Source organism: Motacilla alba, chromosome 8, assembly GCF_015832195.1.
Source record: "Motacilla alba alba isolate MOTALB_02 chromosome 8, Motacilla_alba_V1.0_pri, whole genome shotgun sequence".
NCBI lineage: Eukaryota > Metazoa > Chordata > Aves > Passeriformes > Motacillidae > Motacilla > Motacilla alba.
The window spans coordinates 16931458-16952013 of record NC_052023.1 but is presented as its reverse complement, the minus strand read 5'-3'; the positions used below and the strand labels follow the sequence as shown (position 1 = coordinate 16952013).

The window sequence follows — 20556 nt, the reverse complement described above, 5'->3', positions numbered from 1 at the left end:
ATTTCCAGTTTTAGTGTCTGTTTGTGTGAAATCTCCATGGGAAAGCAAATGAAGTGGATTCCTTTCCCAGAAGACTATTCTTGAAATACATCATTCTGACACTTGCAGTCCACAGAACAAGTACAGGGCAGAGAGGGGGCTGCACACCACTTTTTGTCCCTTCTGATGCCAAGCTGCTACAAGGACTATTGAAACCTTTGGTGTATGTCAAAGTTCTTTTGTCAATGAATACCATTGGGCTGCCCTGCAGAATGCAGCAGTGCCTACACTTTTAGTAGTGTCCTTCCCATTCCATACCCAACCCAAATATATATATATATATATATATATATATATATATTCTATCAGAATCCCCCCGGGGCAGTTTTTATCTATGGCATCCAGTGGCTGTATTAGAAAGATATTCTCTAGGTCAATTACAGTGGTTTAAATATCTTTCTGCCACCTAAGGTATTTTAGCTGGGTTATTCTTGCTAGGCACAAGACCAGAATGAAAATTACAGAGTTTTTCTTTTGCTCTGTGGTTTTCAAGGGAGTGGCTGCACAGAAGTCTCTGTCAATCTTTAGAATCAGTGTGGAAAACAAACAAACAAAGCTTGATTCCACTGTTATTTGGTTCTGTTCCAGCACAATTCTTTCAAACGCCAAACTGTCATACTTGCCTATACTGGTCCATGCGAATACCTAAAGGAAGCCTATAGAGATGATGGATCCAGACTCTTCTTGGAGGTGCACAGAAATAATGGTGAGAGGGAATGTGCTGGGTGCAATAGAAGAAAATCCAGACAAAAGGAATTTTTTTTCACCATGAGCTAGGCCAAATATGAGAAGTTGCTTAGAGAGGATGTGAAATCTCCATTCCTGGAGACATTTACAACTGGACTGGACAAGACCCAATGCCATTTGATCTGGCTGTATCTGCTTTGAGCAGGAGTTTGACTGCATGATTTCCACAAGGCTCCTGCAACCTAAATTGCTCCATGTTTCTTTTTTTCTTTTTTTTTCCACTTCAAACATTTAATTTACTTTCAATTACTTTCAAGATCTAAGCAAATATCAAACATTCTTTCCCTTTTTAGAAAGATAGATGCCAGAACACAGCTTTAGATTCTACTCCAGTCCACAGCAAATTGTGCAGCAGCAGAGTGAAAGCAAGGTGACTGTTTCCTCTATCACATCTCTTAGATTTATCAGAACATCCCCCAGTGTAGGTGTTCCTTGCACAAAGAACAGAAAAGCCTGATCCAAAGCAAGAAATGGTAGTTCCTGAACATCCTGGCCAATCCCATGAAGCACCCTAGCACTGAACACAGTGTTTCCAGCCTTGAGGCACAGCACCAAGGCAGTTAATGCATTGGTTGGCAACAGTTTTTAGACATCCGGCAATCTGTTCTTGGAACACTTACTGATGGGTATCATCTCTTTTAAACATAAATTGTTTGGCTCAGAGAACTTCAATTTCATTGTGTTTTCAAAGCATTTAGCACAATAGGACCCCAACTGTTGGCCTGCATTAGTGCACTAAGACTTACAGTCCATTTATTTGGTGAATTTTTAAAGACATTTTAAACTACAGCTTCTCTGAGACTTAGAGTAGAACTTAATCAATAGGCAGATTTGTGCAAGATGGTAAAAATTCTTTTATAATTGACTACAAATATATATCTTTGATTAGAAGACAAATTTCTTCAATTGCATAAGGATTAAAGATCAATAGGGTCATTAATAAAAGAAAAAAATCTTGATTATTAATGTTTAGAACGCAAACAGGTTGAGGGCAAAGAATAATCAATACACAACATAAGCAGAGAAAAGTATATTCAGCTGTTAAATTTTTATTCAGAAAATAAAAGTATTCATAAGGGAAAAACAGCTGAGCAAAGTGTTTAAAAAGAGTTTTTAAGATGTTGTGTCTCGTAATAGGATTACAAAAATATAGTTCACTTGAATTCCTGCAATTTAAAACCATAGCTAAAGTGCTAAAGGAACAACAGATCTTCAAAAATAATGTGATAACTATTATGGAAATACTGACACATTTATCATGTTTGTGCATCTTAGAAATTTAATTTGAAACCATTTGTAATCAGCAGATTGAGTAAACTTGAGTGAGACTTTATAAGCACTGACATAAGCATATATTGTATTGATTTATTTTTAAATTACTCAGTTAAAAAAAAAAAAGCAAGCTTATTTCACAGTATAGGAACCAACCAGTCTGAGAAAGAGCAACACAGAATGAATTCTCCCTGAACTGTTAGAATGCTTACATAAATTAGTTTCTTTGAATTTAACTCTAAAAAACCAAGCCAGTGGTTGCCACAGTCCTAAGTGGGGCAAACTGAATACTTCTAAACATTTTTCCTATAGCATTATTCATTTTCTCTAGCTCCTTTGACTTTTCTGGTAGACTGTGTTGTTCCTAAAAGGAGTAAGCATGCCTTAGTATGATCTCACTCTAGGGTGTATCAAGAATAGCTTTCTTCAAGTCAAGAGTTAAGCCAAAGGGAGATTGCTGTCAGTGTACTTACACTGAAAATTCTGTTTGTGCTGCTGCTTTACAATTGACTCTCAGTCTGAAGCTTCTCTTGAACCAAAAGGTACAAACTGTAGCAGAGGATGGGTCTAAGGATCCTCCTAGAATTGGTTTCTGAAACAGCCAGCAGCAGGTGACTCAGAAAAAGTAATAAAACAGGGCAAGAATGTAGTGACTGAGGGAAAAGGAAGAGACAGACACAGTGATTTTGAGTCTCCTGCATCAGAAGTGCTGCCTATGTATTTAATAATTTTTCATGGATTTCTTTATTCAACTAGTTTATCCATTTGCCTTTTAAACCTGTGTAAACAGTCCTGAGGCAGGGAGTCTCACAGCTTAGCTACATGCTATGGGAAAAAATCCCAAATCAGAACCAAGGCAAATGTTCACAAAGCAAAATTTCATCATCTTACCCGTGGAGTGCTAAACCTTATTCTCTAAGTCCACCTAAACAAATCCTTACCTCTGAAGCAACGGCTCATATTTCATGAGACTAGAATCTTATTGCATTATTTCACTGAGTATAAAGACATACAGTGATGCCCATACTCAAAGGGTTTTCTAAAATGAATTTTCACTTTTGTAGAATTAATTTAGATGTCTAACATCTACAGATTCACAAGAGATACTCTAGGTATTTACTCCTCAGCTTCCTAAGTTCTGCTCCTCTGCAATCCAGTGTTTCCCCTGTGCTGACACTCATACTGCATTTTTATTTCTTCCACCTGTTTCTGATTTGCTAGTTAGACATGCTCTCATCTAAACCCCCAAGGATATTGATCCAGTAAGCATCTTTATCCCAACATCAGCACAATGCACAGCATTTAGATTCTTTCTGAATGAAACTAAACTGTCACCAAAGGAGATGATCTAGTTCTTCATACTTTACATGTAATAGTTAGACACACTGCCAGGAAGTGGGAAAATTGCTTTGGAATGTATTTTGCCATTCCCCATTTCTCCCACAGGCGGACCAAAAAGTACAGGCAGGAGAGGAATTCAGTGAAAAGGGCTGTCTCCTACCAAAGAGAAAGCCTGAATTTCTGCCTCTGTGGGCTCCTTTTATCACTGCTCCCTTCCATTGCAATTCTGTTCAGTATTTCTCTACAGCAGATGCCTTCTGGGATACCACACAGTAAAGAGATAACAGTTGAAGTAAACTTGGATACCCTGACCAAATTATCCTATCTGACCTTGGAGCTGGGTGCCTAACCCAAAAACACTGCAAAACCCAAGTTGCTTTGTGGACCTGGGCCTAAGGATGATAACAGGTAAAGCTACAAACACTCATCCTTCAGAAAGACATGGATTCATTTATATAATTGACAGAGATAAAATGAATCAGCATAAGAACAGTCAGGAAGGAAAAGGAAGGTCTATTCACTTGGGGTGGGAGGCTGATTTCTTTCTCAAGAAAAGAAAAGTCGTTAAGGCCTTCACAGAGAATTCTGGCTCTTGAAAATCTAGGAAAACTTTTCAGCTTTTACTGCTATGAGATCTTGCAGGATACACAAGATGAAAAGGAACCTCCATCAGTTAATTCTGACTCAGTGCATATTTACTTAGGCTGGCTAACACAGAGCTGCATGTTGCCAATTTCCCAGGCATACTGAAAAGTCACATCATTCACTGAGTATCACTGTCACTATGAAGCACATTGGAGTGCCTCCATCTGAGAACCTGAGCCAGCTTTGACTCAACGCTAAGTAGACATCCAGGTTTTCCAACACCACTGCATAGCCTTTTCCTTGTGCAAGAGAATATTCACTGCCTTGGGGCTTTAGTTCATGGTTATTTTCTACAATGGCAAGATTCAGGTAGAAGAGTTACACAAATTCTTTGTGAAATCACAATCATATCTTTGTATCAGCACTGTGTTTGCATTATCAAACTTCAGTATTTCTAGTTTCATTACTACTCTTTGTGCACAATTTTCTGTAGGGATGTCAAAATGTACATACAGTGTATGCTTTTGACATCGAATTGAAGAAATTGAAGAGGTTTTTTTCCTTTGTTTTTTTACCTAGCAGCATCAAGGATGGGTCTGCTGTCTTTTGATAGCGCAGGAATACTGGAAACCCTGGGAATTTTAGAGAACTTCTACAGACAGGTGAACTTACAAAACTGGTGGTTTCTGGAAATATACTTCAAAGTAGCCCATATTTTTCCTAATACAAGACTTTTAATTTCAAATGTAGCCTTCAAATTCTGAGTAGCTCCAGGTACTCCCTGCCAATGAATGTTTTACTATCATCTTCTCCTATACAAAATTAAGTTTCTCTTTCAAGCTTCAGAGAGGAAAAAAGACAAATTGCTGTCTTCTAAGTAAAGCAGCGCAACTGAATGTTGAAGTGTTGGTAAGTGCGGGGAAAAGTGGTGTTAGAAGAGTAAGGGATAATGTTTGCCCTGTCATCTCATCTCTTTCTTTGATAATAATCTTTAGTGTTACTTGTGAAAACAGAGCAGATGTCTTCAAACAGCAGGGAAATTTTCAGTTGTGCCTTTAAATGACTGTTCAAATATCTCATACGTGGCCTTGACTTTCTGGCAATTCTTGGAGGATACAGCATCTTGCAATGTTCTGCAATCCTGCTTTTAGCACTTGCTCTCAGTGCTCTTACTTGATGAGGCTTTAGACAGCATGGCTCTGAGAGGGAGAAGCCTTTGTAACAGGAGCTGTGACATCTCAGCCATGCCAGCCAGACAGCAGTCGCCACCCCCTTACATTCAGAGGGTTTTCATCACAGACAGAAGAGGGAGGGAACTTTAAATGCCAACAAGGGGGGCCAGTACATTATTGCTGTTAGACTGTACTGCACATGTCAGTTCAATCTATCATCAGGGAGTGAAGATTCCAAAACATTTTTGGGCATCGCTGCTCACAAAAGGCACTTGCCATCCAAACTAATTAAGGAAGCAAAAGTACAACTGTGGCTCTTGTGACGCAACTTTTCTACAGTGTGAATATATTTGTTCAAGGATCTTTCCTCTAGGAAGTCAGAACACCATACTATTTTCTTTATATTAAATGCTTTTGAAGACCTAAGGCTGTCAAGTAAAAAGAAATAGTACAATTCATTAGTCTAACTTCAGAGCTCTACTGGAGACATTTACATCTAAGCACATCACATAGACATCACTCAGATGGAAAGGAGGAAAAGAGGCTCTGTTAGGATAAACAGTATCATAAGCTCTGAAACAAACCTCAAATAGGTCAGAAGAGTTGCTCTCTATGCAACTTAGAGAACTGAGCACTCCTAAAGAACATCAATCTAGATTCAAGTCTCTGTCATACATCTCTCAGTCTTTGGAGTTGAATCTCCTCAAATTATCAGGTGCAGTATTTTCAAGTATATGCATATTTATTTATAGTTGTCCTTGAGAAGCTTCTTCTGAACTATTAGTGATTAAAAAAATGAGGTGAAAGTAGAAAACAAACCAATCTGAAGTAAACATGACAGTTTGGTGATTGTGAAGTGATTTGTGATTCTTATCAGGAAGCACCACTGAAGAACAGTAAAGGGTAAATGGTTTATAAATGTTTAGGGGAAAGTACAAATTTATACAGTTCCTCAAAGAGGGAACCCTAAAGTTTATAACAACAGTAGAGATTCTGCCTGCCCTCCCCAGGAACTACTGAGAGAAGTTGGGACACTCACCTTCTCTCTTTACATAGCTCAGCTTTGAATGTGTGGTAGGGCAATGCAATTCAGGATTCAAAGTCAATGAATTTGTAACAGAAAACAAATCAGGGAGAACAGTGTAGAAAACAATAGGGAACTGCAGTGCTAGTGCTACTTAGGCAGTCTTTGTCCACATCCTACCCCTGACACAGCTCACACACGGGATGAGCTGGGTGAATCTGTTTCCACCCATTATCTGCTATAAAAAGAAAAGGACTAAGATATACAAGGCTGACATGTAAATTTATGAATCATGCTGAGTTTGCTTTAGTGTTGCTTAAACACAGGACCTTGATTTAGGACTCCAAAGACCTGGATCTCCTGCTATTGTCCTGTCTAGCGAGACTGAGCAGGTCATTCAACTTTTGTGTGTTTCCCCATCTGCAAAATCAGGTAACAATAATGATGTCCATGCTTTTGAGGTCTTCTAGTAACTAGTGGTCTTCAGGAGTTCAAATAAGTCTGAGGCAGAAGAGCAAACCTGAAGCGACTAAGGGCAATCAGAAGGGTATTACACATGTGCTTGCTCCTGCATTTGGATCCTACAACAGCTTGAGTTCTACCTCACTGGTAGAAATCCATGAGGCAGTAAAAGCTTGGTTGTTTTTCTTAAAACAATCCTGGGAAGTCAACACTGCTGAGGAAAAAGCACAGTGCGGGCGCCTACCTCACACCCACAAGAGCTATAGGCAGTTTATTTTGCTGAATTGTGATGTCTGGATCATTTTTATAGCTTTGAAAAGTAAAACCTGAACTTTTAGTAACTCATGGTGAGTTACTAAGGAGTAGATGATTTTCAGATTACTTTGGATTCTACTTGTGTTATAACAATAACTGCTTTGTAATTGCATAGGAGGAGGAACATTCCTTCCCCTGTGCTTTTTTTTTTTAGGTAAATCGTGATTGAGAAACCCAAGTATAAGCCCGCAGAAACACATTCGGGATTGTTGTAATTTAGCTTGTACAGACCTGTTTTTGTAATACAAGCCGCTCTTTAGATTTTTTGTATCAGCTAGCCTAACTAATTCTAGCAAAGAGTCGGTGTGGTGTTTATGTAAGTGGATGAGATGTTACCCTTGAAGCTCCCCAGGTGCACGTTACTGTGCGCTTTCTGTACGCGCAAGGAGCTGACTGTACTAAACTCCGCCCGGCTATTTTTCATTCCCCACTCAAGATCGAGCGCTCCGTGCTAGCAGAGGGCCCTCGCCCGTATCCGCCGGGCAGTGGGCGCCGCGCCGGGAGCCGTCCTCTCGGCCAGGGCACCAACTCGCCCGTCCTCTCCCTGCCGCCCAGCCGAGCCGAGCCGGCCCAGGGCGCTGCCGCCCGCGCCTGCAGCGGGCCGAAGGCTGCGCGGGACGGCTGCCGGCGAGGTGCCCAGCGGCTGGCCACGGGGCTTTCGGACAAGTTGGGGACAGAAGCTGCCGAGAACATTCCTGGCTCTCGCTCTCTCCGTAGGGCTGGGACGCGCTGCCAGAGCCAGCGCAGGCTGCCCGCGGTGCTGCCCTAGGCAGGACCCGCGAGAAGCTCAGAGCCGATGATCCGGCGCCTCCGCGGACCGCCGAGAGCGCGCCGGGAGCCCGGGGATTCCCCCCGCCCCGCTCTCCGGGAACGCGTCCGAGGAACACCGGGGACGCGGGGATCGGGAACGGCGAGGGGAACGTGCCCGGGGAAGGAGAGGACGGGGCGAGCGGCAGCCGCTTTTGCTCCCTCGCCCCGGTGAAACCCCCGGGGAGCAGCGTGCCCCTCCGGGCCCCTCTGCCCGGCTCCGGCGGCGGTCACTTCCCTCGGCAGACTCGGGAGCGGGTGGCTCCGGCTCCCCGGCGCTTCAATGCAGATGGAGGGGAAGGAGAAAGGAGCCCGCCGGGATCCCGGACGGCCCCGTCCGCCGGCGGCAGGATGCTGCGGGACCTGGCCCGGGCTCGCCTCGCCTTGGCCGCCCCCCGCCCGCGGCGCCGCCCGCACCCACCTCGAAGAAGCCGGCTCTGCCGCCCATTCTGCGGGCACCCGCCGCGCCGCCCCCGCCGCCGCCCGCGGCACCTTCCGCGGGGCCCCGCGCTGCGGCCAATCAGGCGGCGCCCGGACCCCCCGCCCCGCCCGGGCCGGGGCCGCTGCCCGGCCGTGCCGGTGGGCGGCTGCTGGCAGCGCTGCCTGCCGAGCCGGCGCCGCTGCCCCGGGCAGCCGCAGCAGTGCGGGACCGCCGGCACCTCGCGCACGCCAAGTTCTGCAGCTCCCGGTGTTCAAAAACTGCTGGAGAAGAACAACCGGCCGCCGGGAGTGACATTTCATTCAGAAGGGTGATTTATTTTTCTTTGAGAATTACTGCAGGAAATATTTTTCTTTTTAAAGAGCTTAAGTATCTTAATGAGATAACTCGAAAAATGCAACTGATTTTTTTTTTTTTTGATAGTTTACCTGATGTTTCAGGAGGGATTGGACTGACAACAGAACTCTGCTGAGATCCCTTCTTTCCTGAAATGAGTTCCTGCCACCGCTGAGGATTACATGCGTGGTATAAAGTACTACAGACCTGACACTGTTTTTCCTCCACCCAGTCTTCATTACGTGATATCTTTTCTTTAAGAGCTAAGGTAATTAAATATCAACAAAATCTACCAGGCTACAAAGGAACATTGCTTTTTCAGTGTTGTAAATTTCCATTAGACAGAAAGATTTATGCTGTACACTGTTTGAAAACCTTCTGCTATCTCCAAGTTTAACCTTCTTGCACAGATCTATAACCATCAAAGCTACTGAAATATCAAATAATAAATTTCACCAAAAGGAAAGGCCTCTACTGGAAAGCCAGAAAGCCCTAACAGGACATTATTCATTATTAGTGTAAATATGGGCAAATACAGAAACCTACACTGCTTCACAAGCTAACCCCCAGACTGGAGAATTAACGTTTGGGCCAGGTTAGACATTCTGGATTTTTATGCTAAAGAAAATGGAAACAAAAGTATTGCTTCTCCAAATAGGCTGGCATTTCTTTCAGTACATTTCATTTCCACATGCTCGGTAACCATACAGAATCAGGAAAACATTTCCCAACATGAAAAATTAATCAGATCACAACTATAAAGAACATTTAAACTAACCTTCTGTACCAGAAAGCAATCAGGCAGTGCTTCAGACTGACAGAAGTTATGCAAATCGGTTCCCTCTACTAGCACAATACAGCTTGAGGAAGAAAAATCTATTAGAAACACAATTCAAATTCCCAAGCTGACTGCAAAATTAGAATTTGTGGCTCACTGTTCCCTTTAACAGGAGTTACAGAAGGAAAAAGCCATCTCCCTCAACTCTGAAGTACAGAAGGCTTATGGTCACAGTGTGGTGTTCCAGAAATCTCCTCATCTTATAAGATACCCCCCAAACCACAATCCTTCAGGATTTACCTGGTGTGTCTTCACTGGAACCAGCAGGTGTAAAACTGGAGTGCTGCCCTGACATTGTTTCACCCAAATGCAAACACAGCCAGAAGGGGCAAGCATTTGGATGCCTTTTCTGGGCCTTTTAGCTCGGTGTCTGCCAATGTCTACCTGTTACTGGAACGGCCATGAGCACAATTCACATGGTTCCTCTCATTTACTGAGCCTGCACAGCAGCCACAGCCCGGCGCGGCCGCGGCTCGGGGGGTGTTACCGAACCCGGGCCGCTACTACCGGGCAGCGCCACGTGTACCTTGGGTAGCCCTTTGGGCGCGACACCGGGTCCGGGTTCCGCGGCCACACAGGGACACGGCCCCGGCCCTGCCGCGGCGCGACGCGCCCGGAGCCCGGCCCCGCCCCCGGAGCCATCGCCCCGCCCCGCGGAGCCATAACCCCGCCCCCAGATGCCCCGCCCCCGGAGGCCCCGCCCGGCGTGCTGCGGCCCGGCCGCCGCCAGGGGGCGCATGCCCGCGGCGGCCCCGCGCCCTGAGGCAGCGCGAGGCGGGGCGCGCTCCGTTCCGTGCCGCTCCCGCGCCGGGCCCGCCCCGCCGCCCATTGTCCCCGCGCCGCCCCTCGCCCCGGTGCCGGTGCTGAGTCACGGCCGGCTCGGCGCTAGCCGGGGCCGTAGGTGTCGCGGAGAGCCCGCCGGCCACCGCCTGAGCAGCGCCATGGGGACGGAGGGCGCCCGTGCCCTGCTGGAGCGCGCCGGCACGCTCACCCTGCAGACCGGCAACCTGCTCAACTGGGGCTGCCTCCGCAAGAAGTGCCCGGCCACCCCCGGCGAGGAGGTGAGGGGCGAGCCGGCGCTTCCCTTCGGGGCGCCTCGGCGGAGGCCCGCCCTGGGGCGAGGGGCCCGGGCCGAGCCGCGGGCGGGCTGGCGGCTGGGAGAGCGCTGGGCGCCGCTCCCCGGGCGGTCCCAGCCGCCTCCGAGCGGGACTCGTTCCGACCGCGCTCGGCTGGCCCGGTGCCCGTCACGGCGAGGAGGGGCTTCGGCTGCCGAGCCATCCGCCTGCCGGTGCCCTCGGGAGGCGCGAGATGGGAATGGCAAAGCAGAGTTTTCCTTGTTTCCTTTCGTCCGTTCGTTGTGTTCTACCCTGTTTGGGAGGTCGGGGCCCCCGGAAGCACTTTGCCCTGGGAAGGAGCGAGCCCAGCCTTCTGATCCCGGGAATGAAGGATTAAAACACTTACAAATTGAAGTGCTGTCTGTAATGGCAAAGGGGATCCCTTATACGTCTCTAGTAAGACTAAAATATGCGTAGATATGAGCTTGCACGACAGATGATGAAAATTCTCTTTTCTAACATGAAGGTAATTTAATTTCTTCATAGAGACAGATCTTGGGAAAAGTAGCAGTTGTCTTCTTTGAAGCAGAGAGCTGTCATTCTTTGTTAAGAAGTTGAAAAGAGCTTCTTAATCATCACCTTAAAAGTATTGCCTTTAGCAGTGTGTGTCAATACTTACAACAGTTCTCATAAAATGTCTGGAGATCCTGTGTCCATGTACTTCAGAACCACCATATTTCCTGTTTCATCATGACACAGTAATGTCAGAATGGTCACTTAGTAATGAGAAAAACTATGTGTTTGGCTGATTATTGCTATGTAGCGACACTAGTGATAACCTAGAAGTTGGTTGGTTGCATATTAATCATGCAAAAGTGGAAGAAAGGTGGCAGGGAGGATGATGTAACAAGAAGGAAAAATTCATCATACTCTTGTTTAGCTGTCATGTGGTCATAACGTGACCACATAACGTTTTATTTGGCCTGGTTGCTTATTAAACATTCTGTGATCTGTGTGAAATAGGGCTGGATTCTGTAGCAAAGACATAGCTGTGTCATGATGGGCACCCTTGTGTGGGTAGTTTCTGGAGGGCTGTTAAGTGATGAGTGGCCAGTGTGCATAACTAATAGTTAAGGTACTAAAATTCACTTGTTTACAGAGGAATCCACTGGCCTTCCAGAGTTGGTGTACTTCCAAAGGCAAATAAATGCGATCATTTACGATCAGCTTTTAACTGCTCTCTTTGGTGTAGTAGTTCTCAGTGGCAGAATGTAAGCTAAAATTTTGCAAACGGTGAATGCCAGCATTAGGAGATGCAGCTGTGTTTGGTAAAGCGGATCAAAGCAGTGGAATACACTGCGCTTTCCTCATGGCCTGAGGGCAGGGGAGTGGTGTGCTTTGGAGTCAGAGGCGGGGGAATAGGAACCACAATAGAAATATGTCCTGTGACAGCTGCAAAGCAGCAGCGTATAAAAATTTAGTACAGTCTCACTTGCCCTCAGAAAGGAAAAGATAAGCATATAGATTGTATCAAAATAGTATTAAGAGTTATTTTATTAAAGGGTTATTGTGCTTGGCTATTTACTGGGGTGGTCAGTTCTTGCCTTTTGCATCCAGAGGTTTTTATACTGTTTTAAATGATGGAAGGATTGTATAGTATTTCTGTTCACAAAGTATTGTTCCTGTATTGTGTCTGATACCAGGCAGTGATGTTGATTTCTAGTTTGTGCATGGTATTAGAGCTCTCTGAGTTAGGTGTCGTAGGAAATGGCTGCTGGTGCACAAAGTAGGTATGCACACAGTTATAAACTACACTGTGGAAAGGGAAGCAGCAGCTGGTGGAAGTGCTCCTACCTGTGGCAGGTGGCAGTCAGACAGTACCTGTGCTTAACTCCTGGGATGGATCAGAGGGAAGCTACAGCACTGCTACAGCTGCAGCACTGGTACTGTATGAAATTAGTTAGCTGATTTAATAGTTCTGTCTTACTATGTTCAAGAAAATCCATGATCAGAATCTTAGTTGAGTTTATTTTGCATCTGTGGATGAAGGAAAAATGCAGGTGTGGCGTAGGATCTGTAGGTTCCCCCTACAATGATGAAGGACTTAACAGCATTAGTGGTTTTGCTTAGTGGAGAAGGTTGGCAGTAAATGGGAAGGGTTGTATGCATCTTAAAAAGAGAAGTTATTAATACAATGAGTATTCAGTGGTTGATTGTAAAGTCTCATTTCTACAGTGTCATGGCACTTATGCTCTTATCTGACTACTTTGTAACTTAGGAATTTCTGCACAAAAAACCACACAAACCCAAAAAAAACCTCAAACCACGCCATGTCTTAGTTCTTGCATTGTACTTTCCTTTTAAGATGGCATTGGTCTGAGAAATAACTAAAGTACAGTACTTGTATTACTGCTAGAACTCTGTGGAAGAGGAGAGAAAAATATGTGAGTAAACTAGTTTGAGCAAGTTTCATCTAGAAGCTGTGAAGGAAGAATCTTCTGCTGGGTGTTGTCATTAGTTCAGCTGTGCACTCTGTCCTGCACTTCTCTGTACTGTTGTGTTTGTGTGTGGCTGGAACATACCCACGCTTCAACATGAAAAAATGTTTTGTAGGTGCGGGATTGCATCCAGAAAACACTGACTGAGTGGAGCTCAAAGATCAGCCAAGACCAAAATCAGGTAGGAGAGGTGCTATGCATCTTATCCATGTTACTTGTAAAGCCAAAGACATAGAGAGTTGGTTACACTTCTAAAACTTGCAATAATTATTAAATTGCTGTAAAAGTATCTGCAGCTCCAGATACCTTGAAGGATACCTTTCTTAACTCCTCTTCTTCCCGTAGCGTTTAGTAAATTTTGAGAGGTTAAGAAATATCGATGTAAAGAGAGAATCCTGTTGATGGCAGATAGGACAGTTCTTGGCAAAGTAAAAGCAGTGGTCTGTAAGATTTTAAATTAATTATGGGGGCAAGTAAAAGTAAATAAAATCTGTGTACCTTAGAAGTTTGCTAGCGTGCTTGTTAAAACTCAGTGGAGGATTCTCTGAGCTATGGAGATCACAGATGGCTGAAGGCCTTCCCATTTAGAGGGGAGCTCTGAAGCATCTGTTTCCTCAGAAATATTTCTGAAAATGCAGAAGTGGCAATTTTTCCCTTAAGAGCTAAAGATTTCCACATAAGATTTAAAGCTGCAGACATGAACATCTGACATGAAGATCTTTGTGTATTTGCCTGCTTCTCTTTCACTTTTGCTTCTGAAATGCAACAAAACAGTAATAGGTCCCCACTAAATTTATTTTTTGTTCTGTGAAATATTAGCGTGTTTCAGGAAAATAAAAAGGTACCCAAAAAACAAAACAATAACAACAACAAAAAAATCTAAAAAAACTTTCCTGATTGTTTTCTTGGGTTTTGTTGCCAGTTCTTGTATAATGGGGGCAGCAGCTGCACATTGTTATGTTCCAAACTGAAGTGTGTGAGGCAGTTATTGCTGAGTCATTGAAGAACTAACGATTGCTTAAGTTTTGTTTAAAATGCTGACTGAATGGAGTAACTCAAAGGCTCACTTGAGAATCTTTTGGTAGCACAGCAAAAATTAGCAAAGCATTTTTGCTTGGGGCAGTGTTGGATGTGCCTATAATACAAAGTCTGATGTAGGTAAAACTTAAGCAAGTCACCTTGTGCCAGCTGACATGAGATGCCAGCCTAATCCTAAATGAGGTCAGGGGGTGAAATAATTACTGTCTTAAATCAGTATTTTACAGCATTTTCACTGTAGGTTTTTCATAAGCATCTGAAATGGCAAAATATTCTTATGCAAAGATGTTCCCATCCAAAACTCAAACCTTCCAATTCTGATGGGGTTCTTTTCAGCTGGTCATGAGGCTTTTTTAAAACAAGTTCCTTTGAATTGGCACAGCATTCTTTTCACATCATAAAAATCACAACGACTGAATCTTGTTCCAATAGTTCTAATCAGTAATTTGTATTTTCTGTATTAGGGTCATATAGCGCCTTTTATAAATGTTCATTATTTTGATTGACGTCCCCTCAGTGATCAAGAAGCCTTGGGTTACTTGCTTTCTGTCTTTGCATTTTTCTACTATTTTTGTGTCCAACTGCAGTAAGGCACTTGCTTTTGCTTTTTGGTTTTGTTTTTTTTTTTTCAAATTACTTAAAAACATTCTTCAGGAGCTTACTGTCTCCTCTTGACATTGCTCCTAAGTCTCATGTACTTACTACAGGAAACACTGGAGGTTCTGGAGTGTTCTGTAGCTCAAGCTATAGAAAAAATAAATCCTGAAGAAAGGGATGAGTTGAAAGTATCAGGTAAGAATATAGTCAAAAATCCAGTGTCATGGAAAGGTTTAATATGCTGTCATTAATAGGATATTCATAGATGGGGTTTTTTTACTCTCTTTTATAATTGCAGAATCAAATTACACTATTGCACACTGTTGTTCTTAAAAATTGTTTAAGAAAGTCTTGAATTCGCATTTCAGAACTTCAAGCAGCTCAGCATTTTTCTAGTTTAACTTACATCACCTCAAGATATTTTAAATGTGTTTTGTGAGTCTGACATTTTTGAAGCAAAACACTACAGATAATACTGGAATTAAGAAATAGCATTGGAAGCACATTTATTTGCATAATTTTTCCAGGTTGAATATGATGAACTTGAAGGAGGCAGTCCAAACTATCACTAGTACATTTTGAGTCTCAGTAAGTTGTGAAGAAGTCTGTTTGTACTATTATATTTGGGGTTCTTATACAGGTTGTTACTGTAATTACTTCATGCCTTGATGCTTTACAGCTTACTGCATCATCTAACTAGATGATTTCTTGTTCTGAGACTGCACAACAACATCAACATTTAAGAGACTGGTGGCTTTACTGGGCAGTCACCTTTCAAAAAAACTGTGTTTTTTTCCAATTTTTAAGCAATTGGTGTATATTTTAAAAATCTTTTCCCCAAAACCTCATTAATAGTGTGTATAGCAAAGGTAAAGGGCTGTATATTAGTAATACCTGGCTTGTTTAGTTACTGATTCCGGTTTGTTTGAAAATAGCAAAGCTTTTCATCGTTGGATCAAATTCTTCATCGATCAGAGATGCAGTTGACCTGGGTAAGTGTGGAACTCAAACTTAAGTTAGGATTTCTTTTTTACTGTAGACCTTAGATGGAAAAAGTTCTAATGTTATTTCTAAGAGGTGTATTTAGTCATTGTCACAAGTATATCCTGGTTTCACATTTAGAGAGACTTAGTTAATCAAGTCTATTTGCACAGCAGCTCAGTCAGTAAACTTATTAAATGCATCACTGTGACCTTGGATCCACAAACTCAAATCTGATTCCTCGCTACAAGCAGGAGCAAGTTTCTATTCTTCCGCACAAAACTTGTTTAAAAGTAAATAGCATGTGATGTTTTAATAGCAGTGATACAGCCATTCTTACCAGTTCTTGTTAGTTGTGTTTAACATTATGAAATTTGCTACTGACTGCATAGTCTTTCAGAGATTATTTGGGAAATAAAATAGTGCTGCAAGTAGCTGGTGAAATAGTTAGGTTTTACTGAAAATGCCATACAGTGTCTCTGCATGAAGTTGTGTTGGCCTTATGAAGCAGTAATTGTGAGCAGCAATGAACTTTACTATTTTGGAAGTTTGTTTGTTTTAAGGGGTGACCATAGAAGAAAAGGCCAGATACCATTATTCTCTATTGATACCCCAGTTAATAGCTTATTTATTGTAATTTTTTTGTCAAACATATAATAATGGACTCCACCTCTTGAAGAAAATAATTACTTTAGCTCAGTAGTTCTTCTCTGTTTGCTGTGCTAAAGAGGCCTCATGACTTACATTTTTCCTAAAGCTCAGTGAGACTCCAAGACTTGCACTTTTCTCTGGCAAATTAGGTCTCTGTATTTGTTGTGCTTTTAGTTTAACTCCTCACACATATCAAATAGTTTTCCCAACCCATGTCCTGTACTTAAGTTCTAGTTCAGAATGAAAGCTACAAATTTTAAAAGAAATTGAGAGTGAAGAAATAGAGACGTATTTGTCATCAGTGTCTTCAGAGAAAAATACAGTTTTAATACTAAAAAAGGAGGAAAAAGCTTCATGCTTTCATCCATTTTCTGTTGGTTTTGTTTTTCGCTTTCCCAAGACCCACAGCTGAATCTCGGTCTTCACCTGTATTCTTGAATCTTTGCTGAAAAGGTTGTGTTACTATTCTTGACCTCAGATACACTCAAGAGTTTCAAATGGTGAATGGAGAGCTAGCAGAGTGAAGCAGGAGGTGTGGTTTTTGCTAAATTTGAATAGTCACGCTGTTTATGTTCGTATCTGACAAAAGATTTTGCAGTGTCTGTTCTTTTTCCTCAGCGTGTTCTGCCCTCGGAGTCGCTCAGTTAGACTCAGTCATTATTGCCCCAACTCCTGTCGAAGATGGAACTAACCTCTCCTTGGAATATTTGCAACCTTATTGGAAAGAACTTGAAAATCTAGTTCAAAACAAAAAGATTGTTGCCATTGGTACCTCCGACCTAGATAAAACACTGTTAGAGCAGCTGTATCTGTGGGCACAGGTGAGAGCCAACTTTCTACTCATAGCATTTCTTAGGACAGAGTAACTGCTTGCTTTGTGGGCTGACACATTGTTACAAACTTCTGTTATAAATGGTTTTTTACATAAAATAATAATTAGCCCTGTTATTTTCCACATTTTGTGTATGGTCATAATGTTCAAGGTGGAGGAGGCTCAAATATGACTGTTGTTTGTTCAGTGTTCTCATGTACTGACCAGCAACAGCTAGGAATCACGGATCTATTCAGAAGCAGGTTCTTTGAAGTACTGAAGGTTTGAGGATTGAAGAACTGAAAGTTTTGGATTCTTTAATACTTAGGAAGGAGTACCAACAGTACTCTTAAACCTTCAGATTTATTCCAGTGACTCTGCAAACGTAGCTGTTTTCACTTTAAGCTGTGTTACAAAGGGAAGTATTTCCCCTTGGAAAAATGATGTTTTAATGGTAAGCGTAAATGTAGAGAGGAAGACAGGCTCTGAGTGAAATGGCACAAGGCCTTGCTCTCCAGAGTGACTAGTTCATAGCACCATAAAATGGGTTGAAAGGTCATTTAGTTCCAAGCCTCCTGTCATGGGCAGGGACACTTTCCAGTAGACTAGGTTGCTGAAAGCCCCATCCAACCTCGCCTTGAACACTTCCAGAGATGGGGCAGCCATCCAGCACTTTTGTGTGTCTCAGCACCCTCACATTGAAGAATTTCATCCTACTACCTAAGCTAAGCCTGCCTTGTCAGTCTAAAGTTATTCCCCTTGTCTTATCACCCTATGCACTTGCAAAAAATCCCTCTCCAGCTCTTTTGTAGCCCGTTTAAGGTACTGGAAGAGACGCTTAGGTCTCTCTGGAGCCTTCTTTTCTCCAGGCTGCACAATCCCAGCTCTCCCAGCCTGTTCCCATAGGAGAGGTGCTCCACTCATTTGATCATCTTTGTGACCCTCGGTGTTTTATGTACACTGAGAGAGAGCAATTGCAGGATTTAATGACAACCTGTATGGTGATCATGAATGCAGTTTGTGAGGAGAAAGTCAGTGGGAAAACATCCCTTTTAACTTGATCTGAATCAAGCACTTGCCTGAAGGCATGGAATATTGCAAATTAATATATCCCTGACAAAAATGGGTTTGGATTTTTAAATTTGAAGTCTTTTTCCAACTAACATCCCTATAATGCTTTTACTAGAGATGGGCGGGAAATAAAGCTGCTGCTGTTTTGGGAGCACAGCAGACAGAAAGCCAGAGTGCAGTGAGTTAGCACTCATCTTGCTATGGAAGCACCTGAAGTTAGATCCTACTCCTGTTTTGGGCTATGTGCTGCAGTAAATTGCAGGTATTGCAGCTGCCTATATTAATTATTCATGCAGAATTAATTAGCCTTGCTCAGACTTCAAAACAATGGTCAAAGACAAATTGTTCAAAGCAAAATTTCTGTTGTAATAGAAGGCATGAGGGAAACAGCTAATATAAGTACATTGGTATTTTTCTCTTATAAAAATATTTTGTTACTCAGGTGAAACCAAGTAGTAATCAGGTGAACCTAGCTTCCTGTTGTGTGATGCCACCTGATCTCACAGCATTTGCAAAAGAATGTGACATACAGCTGCTAACTCACAATGATCCCAAAGGTAAGACTTCGCTGATTAAGTTGACAGAAGACTTTTAAATGCATTTATTCAATAGAAAATCAGGAATAACCTTTTCCTGAACTTCAAAGTTTGTTACATCAGGAGGTCTGAACCAAGGATTCTAAAAGTTTCTCTTTTATAAAATATTTCTCTTAAGTTACTGCTGTTGCTTCCTCCCCTGCCCCCCACCCCTTCTTGAAACAGTCTTGCAGACTTGGATAATTTATTGAAATACTTCTAATCAGAGAAAATAAAATAAATAGAAGAACAACTTACTAAGCAATTTGTACTATGTTTATTTCTACAAAATATAGAATTAAATGTATTGCTGAAGGCCAGTAAATGACAAATGAAAGTGTACTTGCCTGGAATTTGTGAAATAGATTACATAAAAATGTTAATGGCCCATTGATTTTTGAGTTGTTTGGTAATACTACATCTGTAAAATTACTATGCTTTAAGTAGGATTCTTTCAAAGTCTTGACTGCTTAAAATAACAAAAAGAGTTACATTATATTACAAAAAGAGTTGTAAATTCTTCACTTTTAAATGCAGTGATTTATTTGCTAAATGAATGAAGAAATTGGAGGCTTTCCTTTGAGCTGTATAACTGAGTTACCAGTTCTCTAAAATATTCTGGGATATAACATTCCCTTCTCTCAAACATCATCATTCTTCTTCACTTAAGAACACCGTACAGAGTGTCGGACACCTTAACACCTTGTTGGAATAATAAAAAGTCTTAAACAATATTTGGTTAAGTCCTTCCCTACATTCTTGGTCATGACTAATTATTCATGATGATACTTTTCCTTCTTTATCCTTTCTTTCCTTTTGATCCCAAAGAAAAAAAGTATGTGAAGCATTTCTTATGCAGGATGCACTTCATAGTACCACTGTTACAACTAATGAATTCCATCAGTGCCTGAGCAGGAATTTATCCCTGCTCTGGCAGCATGCAAGATGAATTTCCATTCAATCTGACAATTTCCATTCAATTTCCATGTCCTCCTAAGTTCAAATGCAACTTGCATTTTAATAAATAGTATCTACTGAAAGTCATGAAATTAAGAAGATGATTTGGTAGAAAACAGCACAAGTGTGATTCCTTTATGTGTTGTTTGCTCAGCCTAACTTTTCTGTAATAGTCAGCTGAAGAGTATCGAGACTATTTTTGGTGAGCACTCCTCACCAAAGACATTGTTCTTCTGATGAACATTCCAGAGGAAACTAGGAAGATTTGTACTTGCCTTCTTATCTTGTTTGGTGGCATTTAAGCCCATTTTTCTTAAAGCTTTCTGGGCTTATGGTTATTATGAACCCCATTATGGGAGATACTGTGAATGTTGGCTTTACAGTGGCTGCAGAGGTAACTCTGAATGCTCGCTACTTTGCTGATTTCAGCCCTATGCTTTACTCACCTCTGGGTTGTCTAGCTAGCTTCTCAAATACAATTTTTTTTTTCTCCCACTAATGACTCTGCTGATCAACTCAATTTTGATATTCCAGAGTCTCAGTTGGTTTTGTGAGAAATACTCAATGTTGCAAAAAAGTGTCCTGGAGATTTATTTTGTAATATTCAGCTGTTTTTACCCTAAATGCATTCTGGAAGAGTGGATCTCAGGGGTGTATGGTACCACTTAAGATCTTGACTGTAGGAAAAGGCCTTTCTTACTAAGTCTTGCTTTTTGCAGCTGTTTACATGATATTGTTTTAAGCACAAATATCCCTTTTTAACTTTAGAATTACTTTGTGAAGCAAGTTTCCAAGAAGTTCTCCAGGAAAGCATCCAGAATGTGAAAGCCAACAAGTGGATTCCTTTATGGCTTCTGCGGTATTCAGTCATTGTTAAAAGCAGAGGAATTATCAAGTCCAAAGGCTATATCATACAAGCTAAAAGAAATGCATCTTAAAACACTG

General features: G+C 42.2%; 2 protein-coding genes across 7 annotated transcripts in view; one reads left to right on the top strand and one right to left on the bottom strand.

Moving 5' to 3' along the window:
- Nucleotides 1–11316, bottom strand: part of TECR (trans-2,3-enoyl-CoA reductase) — a 25827-nt gene extending 14511 nt beyond the window's left edge. For 2 of the 6 annotated variants that reach the window (XM_038143815.1, XM_038143816.1), the window contains exon 1: nucleotides 9618–9994. In XM_038143815.1, the coding sequence (XP_037999743.1) occupies nucleotides 9618–9713 (96 nt within the window). In that variant the 5' untranslated portion in view covers nucleotides 9714–9994. The other 4 variants (XM_038143819.1, XM_038143820.1, XM_038143818.1 and 1 more) reach the window with 4 other exon arrangements.
- On the top strand, nucleotides 10121–20556 carry GCLM (glutamate-cysteine ligase modifier subunit). Its single transcript, XM_038143813.1, has 7 exons — nucleotides 10121–10438; nucleotides 13046–13111; nucleotides 14676–14760; nucleotides 15501–15557; nucleotides 16816–17018; nucleotides 18522–18636; nucleotides 20380–20556. Exons 1-7 carry the CDS (start codon nucleotides 10319–10321, stop codon nucleotides 20547–20549), a joined length of 816 nt encoding a protein of 271 aa, XP_037999741.1. The 5' UTR covers nucleotides 10121–10318; the 3' UTR covers nucleotides 20550–20556.